The sequence below is a fragment of the Belonocnema kinseyi genome, chromosome 1 (assembly GCF_010883055.1).
Source record: "Belonocnema kinseyi isolate 2016_QV_RU_SX_M_011 chromosome 1, B_treatae_v1, whole genome shotgun sequence".
NCBI lineage: Eukaryota > Metazoa > Arthropoda > Insecta > Hymenoptera > Cynipidae > Belonocnema > Belonocnema kinseyi.
The window spans coordinates 89,740,286-89,750,606 of NC_046657.1; the positions used below are offsets into that span (position 1 = coordinate 89,740,286).

At 34.6% G+C, this 10,321-nt stretch overlaps 1 protein-coding gene across 1 annotated transcript in view; it reads right to left on the reverse strand.

The window, feature by feature from the left end:
- Nucleotides 1–2,483: 2,483 nt before the first annotated feature.
- The window catches only part of LOC117169637, an 11,777-nt gene continuing 3,939 nt past the window's right edge, over nucleotides 2,484–10,321 (reverse strand). Inside the window, exons 3-4 of the mRNA XM_033356116.1 lie at nucleotides 9,196–9,515; nucleotides 2,484–2,849 (exon numbers count right to left, since the gene is read on the reverse strand). Coding sequence (XP_033212007.1) covers nucleotides 2,493–2,849; nucleotides 9,196–9,515 — 677 coding nt within the window. The 3' untranslated portion in view covers nucleotides 2,484–2,492. The remainder of the gene's footprint in view (nucleotides 2,850–9,195; nucleotides 9,516–10,321) is intronic.

The window sequence follows — 10,321 nt, forward strand, 5'->3', positions numbered from 1 at the left end:
GGATTTTCTTTTTGAAAAAAACACAGCCTACCAGAAGAGAGTTTTATATACCTTTCAATCATAAAAGTGTTAATGTTTGTACATCTGAATTTACAAATCACACAAAAAATAGGTTGACATACCAAGAACGATACCTGCTAGAGTCGAATTTACGGACGACATCGACTAGAGTCTGGAAACTGCATTTCTGAAAAACTTCTTTTACACAATTGCACTTTATTTTAAAAATACATGAATCAAAAGTTAAAACCTATCACTATTCCTTTTGCATCTCAAAGAAGATTCTTAAAATTCCGAGTAAAAAGAAAAGTGCTAATGGTGCCTCAATAAGAACGCACATAAAGTTCCACTAAAGTACAGATTATGAGACAAATCGGTACTAAAGTACTGACTTTTCTTGAAAAATCTTAATTCTCCGAATTGTGAAACAAGTACTATTAAATTTCAATTTTGATTTATTTTTTCAAAGTTTTAATCAGTGCCTAAATTGACTAAAACCGCTGCAGATCGCTCCACATGAACTTACAGGTCACCTATATCAAACCCTTTGAAACAAATGAATTCCAGATTTAATTGATAATTAACTACCTTCAAGAGCTTTTCATTGGAATACAAAAGTAAACTCTGTATGTAGCAAGTTTATATTCACGTGTCACATTTTCTGATAAGTATACGCCAATAGGCAGTTCATAGTAACAAGACATAATTCCTCATAATAGTTATTTTGATCGAGTGTTGTACAATGTAAAGATAAAAAATGTAGTTAGGTTCAGATAAAATGGATTAAAATTTGAGATACCCCACAGACCAACAGACCATGTTGAGGTCAGTCAAAGATCATACGATTCGCAGAGATCAATACGTTAAGTACCTTCGTACCAGAGATAAATTATATTTATTGACATAATCGCACCAGGAGCGTAGTCATCGCATAGTAAGTCCTTCAACTTTTAGATGCAAATCCAGTTTCCAAACTTCAATCGACTTATGAATCGAAGCTTAGATTCGTAAAGTATTATAAATTTAGTCAAAAACTGTTAGATTTTCTTTACAAAATTTAGAAATTTCTTGACATCAAGTTTTTCATGTAACTAGTGTACTATAAAAAATATATATTAAAACTGTTAGTGAGATTGGTCGTTTCACGTAATAAACATCAAACTCTAGATTTTTTATACCAGTAATTATTGAAATTCGTTTTTCTTTCCAAAAATCAAGCAGAAATTTTTTCTTAGGTTTGACCACATCATAAAAATATAGTATTAATTATTTTTCTTAAATGAAAGGTGAAATTACAATAGAGAAGTATTTGATCAATTATTGTTTAAAGTCATTTTTCTACACATTTAAAACGAATTTTTAGTGCACTCGCGATTTTAAGTTTTTATCTTTTTACTGAACGCATAGAAAATAAAATTTGTTTTGAGAAAAGGGGTCTTCGGCTCAAAAAAGGTCTTTAAGCAAAAGAAATTTATTTTCATTTTATGCATCCTTATAATGATTTTCATTGAACACAATAATCACACAAGTTCATAAATCAAAATAAGATGAGATAGCATCCATAATTTTGATAAATTCCTACAATTTTTTAGGTTATTTGAATATTTTTCTTACAATAATTCTAATTTGTTTTTTTTTTTTTTAAATTTCTGTACAGATCACCTACCAGAGTCTGATATTTAAAACATTGTCTAGCCCTCCTTTTTATAATTAAATATTGCAAAAGTTTAATATTGCAGACATTTGCTATTGAAAAAATTGTATTTGATCATTTTGTTACAATTGTTCATTACATTATTACTGGAAAATTTGTTTTAATGTTGACAACATTTTTTTCCCAATTTCATTCGTTTCCAAGATGAAACATATTCAGCTTCAATGCCTTGAAATCTTTCCTAAATGATGGTTAAAATACCAATTTGGAAAGAAAGATGAATAAAATATTGATTATTACAACCTTTTTATGAAAAAGGAATGAGAATAGGGCTTTGAAAAGGACACCTGAAATCTTTACGCTATTATACAATTATCAGATTGCCTCTCAGAGCATAAAATCTATATTTAAAATATGTTCTATTGAAAAACACTAGATAAATTGATACCGTAAAACAGATCTATGCAAAAAAGTGTAGGATAAATCGGAACACACGGTATTTTTTATTTCCTGACTTGATATTGCTTTTTTCTGGATGAAGAACGGGCGTCCAGCTATACCCCATGTATTCCACGAAGCCCCGTTTTACGTTATTTTCTCAATTTTAATTACCACATGACTTTTCTTCTCATAATTCCCCTTAAATTCTCCTAAGATAGCTGAAAACAAATCGAAGCTTCGATTCCAGAGACGTCAGACAAAGACCAGCATCCGATCAATCGTCCGCTATTATCGCAACTGTTTTCGCGCGTTCCTACTCGAACTGAAAATTTACTCACCAACAGAAACGCGAGACAACTTTTCAAGTCCAGCAAGCACCTCCTCGGCGTTGTCTATGTCACAGGTAAACTTCTGGACTGGCAGGTGCAGGTTGATGTTGAGGATGATGCTGTTGATTCTGAGCTTGATGCTGTTGGGCTTGCGGTGGTGGCGGTGGTTGATGATGGTTATGATTGTGACTATGACTATGATTATGATGATGGTTCTGTCGGACCCTTAATATCTCCCAGCGTTGCTTGTAAAGGTCCCGTTCCTGACGTGTTTGGTCCAACTCCAGCTTCATTCGCTGCAGTTGGCTCTGCAAAGTCTGATTTGTTGTTTCCAAATCCTGCCGTTGTTGTTGCCTCTTGCTCCGACAATTCTGTGCGTAGCCCCTGTTCTTTAAAGTTCGCCTCTTCTGCTTTAGACGAACAACCTGATGACAAATTAGATTCGTCCTTTCATGATACTGCGAAATTTTAAAGGGAAAATGGATAGGATTTGGAATGCGTATGCAGGTTTTAGCAATAAGAGCAACTTCTGACCAGAATTTTTTCTTATTCTTTTTTGTAGTCAGACAGTTCAAATCTACAAACACGAAAGAAGATGGAACTATACAAGATATAAAGTAAGAGTATCAGTATCTACATTATAAATTTGTACAACCTGTATACTTATATAAAGAGTGAAGACAAATGAACCACCGCATCGTGACCGTTGATAAACATAACTGTTGAAGAAATTTACGTATGACACGAAACGACATTGACTACCATTTTCTATCCTTTTCTGTCGAGTTATATTACAGTTTATTTTCTTTCAATCTTAAACTTCTTAAGAAACATATTATACACCTCTTTATCTGTGTCTCATATTGTTTATCTTATTCTCTTCTCCACTTTCTTTGCAAATCTTCTACACGTTTCTATTAGTTTATACAATTTTCTCTGACGTCTAATCGTTTAATCCCCAGTTTCATAGAATTCATATTTTCTACAATGCTATTCTCTTCTATGCCGCTCTCATTTCATTTTTTCGCAATTTCTGTTTAAAAATTATGTTACCTTTTATTCCTTCCTATTTTAATTCCCTTGTCAATAATTGGACCATTTCTATCACGTGCTATTAGAGTTTATTCTATTCTCTTCTAAAACTGTTTAGAACCTTGCAATCGACAGCAGACTAATTCCGAGTAAAAAAAATGGTTCCGGTCCACCCTCTTACGCTTTCAGCCTATTCCATTCTTTTCTAAAAATTTTTTACCGCTTCATATCGGTTATTATTAAGTTTTAATACTTTCATATTTATCTAATAATCAAAATAAAACTTGAAACAATTATATCCTTTATTGTCTCCTGACTCCTTTCCTGTTTCTCATTCCAGCCATTTATTATATTTTTCTCTATGCTGTTTAATTATTTCATACTTTAATGAAAGTATGGGAATGTCAACTTTCTCATAAGAAACCCCTTATACATTAAGTCGAACCTATACCTGGACACTATATCCCACAATACACCCCTTATACCTCGGGATCCCTATGTCATTGTGGTCCTACCTTATTCCACTGGACCGCTCCTATCCCTTCGGCTATCCTTCAGGACCGCCTCTTCTGTTATTGACCCCAAATATCCCGTGTGTCCCTACCTATCACTTGAAATCCTACGTACTTCACGGGACTTCGCCTTACGCGGAGAATTATTATATGGAGAACAGGCTGCCAGGAGGACCTGCTGATTGACAGGTGCGTCTGCGAAGCGCAGCAACCCACCACTTCACCCTGCGATGGCCTGGATTCACTATCGGATGGCTTTCGATTTAACCTCTGCCAGACTTATTATCTGTCTCATGAAAATCTTGAAGGTTCATCCATACATAGTAATATACATAGAAAGATTGATGCCCCTTTGAAAAACTAGATTTATTATCTACACCATGAGCCCTCTACTCTTTTGCATCACACTTCTGCCACTATCTATCGCGCTACGTAATTCTTCTGGTTCTTTCTGCGGCCGCAAAAAACATCGCAAGGTTAAGGTCACTTATGTATTTCATATTGATGACAATGGATGCCGTGCTTCAGAGCCGCATCCAGTGGGTATGCGTTTAAGCAACATACATGCGACTAACATGCTTGCCGTCCTAGTTCTACTCTATTCATTTGGGGTAACTCTTCTCATGAGTGAAGCGCGAGCTTACGGCTCTCGATATTAAACAATCCACGCCGCGCCGTCAAGGCGGTCGCGAACTTCTAAATCTCCAATTTGATCATAACTGAATCGTTCTTAGTACAGCTTATATGGCTGCAAATGGAAGAGATCCTCTTCTTAAAATGGTCAGGAAACACGAGATGATTAGAAAAAAGCGTTCCTTTACAAAGCCACGGAGCAGGCGGCCGAGACCCTTGGCCTGAATTTTAACATCAGGAGTGAGGAAAGTGCCTTACTACATCTAGATGTCTCCCTTCTAAAAGCCCAAGTATGGAAAGCAGAGGTTAAAAAAATTTAGTCTGTGTCCAAAATATTTTATTAAAGTAATTGTCATTGTGATAGGTGCTCTCGGAGATGCGAAACCATCACTGGTTCGTAACCTTAAAGCCATAACCGCGTGCCAAAAACATGCCAAGGCACTTGCGAGATGGATGCAGAATGCTGACAAACTCGGGTTGCTTCGTCTTCTCAAGACGTATGGGGGTTTGACCAGCCTGTCTCACGGTCGTGATACGTGGCCACAGGTGTGATTTAGTGTGATTATACTAGGAAACATACATAAACATAAGAAAAAATCATTCTTTTTTATGGATATATTTGTCTGAAACGACACCAGATATTTGAAATACTCTACAAGTTTTCTGTATATGAATCATATTGAATGTAATTTCTCCTGGAAATATTTACTGAAATAAATTTGGTTTAAACTAATATATTTATAATGTTAGTAAAATAATAACGCAAATATTTCATTCTTAATAAATTGAATACTATTTAAAAAAATTATTCTTATTGTTTATTTATTATTCATTTATAACGAAAATTTCAAAGAAAAGCTGAAAAATTCAGAAACAAACCGCAATCTAATTATCATTAGAAAGTAATATTTTGTGTATCAGAAATAATTTGTAATGCTAAGAGAATTGGCAAAAAAATAATAATTAGAAACCAAATTAAACCAAATTTTCACATGATGACGATAATCAAATATTAAGGTTCAACTGGACACATCATATATTCATGATTCTGCATAAAAAACGTATTTTTGCTAATGGAAAATACGTCTTGAACACCGTAGGGCTTGAAGGACAAATAAATACAATTTCTTTGAAGAAAAAAAAGCATTAATTTTTGTGTGAGTATGAAAAAATTTGGGGAAACTTGCATGAAAATAAAAAATAAAATTTCCAATGCAATTTCGGACCAACCTATTGACCACCCATTTATGAATATACAGAAAAAATTTAAGATTTTAATACTATTATTACTAGGACTTCCGGTTGGGTCGGAAACGTTGCACACGCGTTCGGGAAACGTCGTCGAAAAAGTGAGGCAGTGTGACAACAATGTTATCAGCAAAAGTGTTATCAGCAAAATTGTTATTCATATTGTTAAAGCTATAGAACTAGCGAGATATGGGTAAAATGGAACCCTTCCAAAGGAAGAGGTTATGTTGGCCGGAAGTGAGGAGGTGGATAAGCTTAACACCGACTCTGATGATGACAGAGGGAGGGCAGCACCAAATAGGAATGAATAAGCAGACGACATTGAACAGCTGGCAGGGGAAAATAATAAACAAGCAACTTCGATGTCAACGGCGAAAAAAAAGTCGAGGAAGACCAAAGAGAGAGGTTAAGGAGAAGGAGAAAGGAATTGTGAGCTCCGGGAAAATTAAGGACTTCGTATATTCCAACTCTAATGTAACACAGTGGGGAAGGTTGATGAATAAGGTGTTCAAAAGAAGGGAAAAAATAACTAGATCACCTAACAGAAGTGAATGGGGAAGCGGCAAGGGATGTGATAAAAGTTTGGGCAAGGATTTAACGGATATAGAGACCGAAAATAGAAAGGTACCTCAGTTACATTCAAACAATCTCATAGTTGACAGAAATGAAGAGAAAGGGACACAGCCTATAAGTATACCCCATGATGAAATGGCCCAAAATACGATTACTTATTTAGAAGAAAAGGACACTGGGGGCATGGCTAGATTTTTCATACAAAAATTAATGACAGTGATGAGTTGACAGGCGAGAACATTCGGAAAAAGAAGATGGATTTGCCAGCCGCAATTTCGGACCCATTGAAGGGGTGGTGGAATGCAAATGGAAAAGAAGAATAGACAGTATAGCTCGGGAATATTATAATTTACAGCTCTCATTCGAATCTTTAAAAAATAGGACAATTGTAAAAGAAGCAGGATAATGGGTGGAAATGTGAGTGATACAAATTTTACTGACCGCTCATATGCTAGAATCTGAAGGAAAGACCGAGTCTCGGGGTGTGCAAATATGCGAGAGCTTTCGAAAGATTAGCCAAAGAAATTAGCCAAAAGAAATGTTAGAATCGCGAGGGAAGATCCGGACAGCAAAGAACCGAACGTATGCTAGATAATAATGTAAATATGTTTGAATACAGCGCAGAGAAAATGTATAGATTTAGAAAAATGTAGAATAAGAACTTTGATTTATGTTCAAACACAAAAAGTGTATATTTCGAAGAAATAAACTAAACTACTACTATTACTAACGTGTATCTTTACTCATAAATATTAAAAAAGAATAAATGTTTTCAACAAAACCATGTCCATAACCTCAATAAATTTTCAGTTAAATTCTTTACTTTATTCAGCATCGCCGGTTTCACTTTTTCTGGTATTTTAACGCAGCACAGTGCACTAATAGTAAATTATACACTGGGCCACAGGATATTTAATACACAGTTACTAGATACTGGTGAAAACTTTTTTTTCTTGCTTGATTATTTTCATTATTCACTTCTGACTTCACATTTGACTTCTTAGGGACTAAAAAGTACTTTTGACTCCCTAGAGGCTGAAAAGTTGAACTTTTGCCCCTTTTCAAATACGGAGAAATGTTTTGGGCTAATTTTGACAATATTATATGGATTTGACCAAAAAAAATAAAAAAAAGCTTACGCAAATTTAATGGAAAATGTACACATAAATATAGTATAATAGTTACTAATGAGTATGGTAATTTAATTTTATGTCAAGAAAAAATAAGAGTGCGATTATTATCGTCTATATGTATGTATATTGATTCTCATAATAGTCGCCACATTTTTTCCATACTTTATGGTACTTTATGTTATACTATATACTTTTGGATTCAACTCCAGAATTGTACAGCATGTGAATAATAAAATTACAATATTATATATAATGAACAGATGCATAAATAAATATAAATAAGCACCGTGAATAATTTGACAGAATGATATTGTGGGGCAAGTGACGCGGCAAGGTCAACGAAGGTCCAGGATAAAGTTACCGCTGAGTATGTTCAAACGTTATTGTATAAATATACTTTTTTCATTTAATAACCTACCAACGTAAGGTACATCGCCCCTTAACTCATTGCGTCAAATCCATATAATATAGTTAATATTACCCAAAAAAATTTATCCGTGCGGGGGCTGAAAATGGCTAAGATAATGCATGTGTTGTAAGAAAATTGCTTTCGAAATACGTTGCGGAATTGTTGACCCTTTAACCTGCACTAATAATAAATATTTTAATTTGTGAGTATTCTTGAATATATTAAGTATATTTAAATGAGGTGGCCGATCATCTGGGGTAGCCAATCATTAACGATTGCCCTGTTTTTTTAAAATATTTTCGTTAAGCTTTACGAATACAAATAAAAATGCATGATTATTTGCGTTTATGCCGATGATCCTGGTCGACTTAAAGAAATTAACTTCTCTTCAATTTAATGTAAGGAAATATACTGTAGGGCTTCAGTGACTAATTAAGGCGTGCCTAACTTAACTTTAAAACTGAGTTGTGATCAAATTAACCGTGACTAACTTAATTGTACCTAATTAGTACGGAACAATTTAACCTTGACTAAATTTGTCGTAACTAGATTAGTATAGGACGAACGGACATTCAACTGAAAGTAAAAGACTTTAAGGGTTTGAACCCGTAACAGTGATACTCTAAATATTGGTATTTCTATTCCCAGCTAAAATGGGATAATTTTGATCAAAATGAAGGAGATTTGAATGAAGAGAAAAAGGAATTTGGTACTATTGAAAGATACTTTCTATTTTTCACAAGAAAAGGATGAGGATAAAAATATATAATTATTGGAAGACATTAACAATTTATAACCGCAGGATGAAAAACAAGTCTACTAACATTATCGCCATAAAAGAAGAATCCACAGATATTGAATAAGTAAAGGGTCAATAAATATTCTACCGGGGACAAGAAGTAGATGACTATATCAATCTAGATTTTAAAGAAAAGAACAAACTTTCACAAACAACAAGACAAGTTTACTAATCCTAAAACAATAGTGAATGAGTAAACCTCCCAGCTAAATTTCGCAAATAGCACCCCTTTAAAGCAATGACATTCACAAGGAGAAGGACATAACTCACTCTTCACCCAGAAATCCCAGAAAGCAATTTCTTCAAAGCTTAAAATTTTGAATTTTATAAAGATAATTAAGTGCTTGAGGGAAAACCACTAATTAGGTTTTCCAGGTGAAGAGTGGTTTAAATATTAAAATGAAAAATCGGAATAGAAACCTCAGCTCTCACCTCGTCCCTCGGGTAGCCCTGGAGGCGTTTGTTCAGCTCTCGAACGGAAAGGGACATGAGGACTTCATCAGACATAATTACGGAAGTACCGCTACTACCGCAATTGGAATAAGAACTCTTCTGTTGACTGTGGGGCTGACCATTGGCGCTGCAAGAACTCACGGAGCAGACGCTCAAGGGCCTTCCTGGTTGCATCCCTTGCATGCTATCATCCATGGACTGCATCTGCATCTGAACGCCTCCAGGTAACATTCCACCCCCAGGACCTGGACCAGCACCACCATAATAGTCCAAGTGACTCGGCATTGTGATGTAGCCACCTAAAATCATATTTTAAGAAACCTAGTTCACTTTTGTAAGCGTTGCGATGATTAGGCAAAGCGACAGTGATTTTATAAACCAGGCTCCTTAGTTTATTCAAATGAGAGGTGAAGAGTAGTTTGGTAACAAATGTTTTGCCACTGGCCGCACTGCAGAACGTATCTGGAATTGACTGTTGAAATTAATCTACAGCCTGTAATTCTTGAGGGGCATGAATATTCCACAAATTATACTTTCCCTAATTTTTATTTTTCTTGATTATCGTTTAATTTTCTTTTTCTAGATATTCACAACGTGAAATTCATTTACACAAAATTCAATTCACCAAATCGGCATGTGAGCGAAATTTCATTTTACTCAAACTACCTTCGGCATACAATAACAGCGTGAAATCAAATTGATCCACTACATAATCGCCTTCATTTTATGCAAGATGTAGTTTAGATAAAATAAAATTTCGGTTACATGTGGACTTGGTAAGGTAGAGAAGACAGATGGCATTACGTAGAAATGAATGTTAGATTATGTGGCTTTTCGAAACAATCAAAATGATCAGTAATGGCAAATTGAAAAAATCAAAATTAGGCCAAACAAATATTCGGAAAAATAAAAAGTTAGATCAAACGGTAATTCAGAAAAGTAAAATAAAGTGTGCGTTGTTATTGGGTCAAATGATTTCAGTAAAATAGAATTAGTGAAAGTAGAATATGAGGAATATTCATGGGCCGCGTAATTCTTGGCAGATATTGTGAAGTTTCTTGTTTTAAAAACGATCAGAAACAAACCGTTTAGGAAATTGTAACAA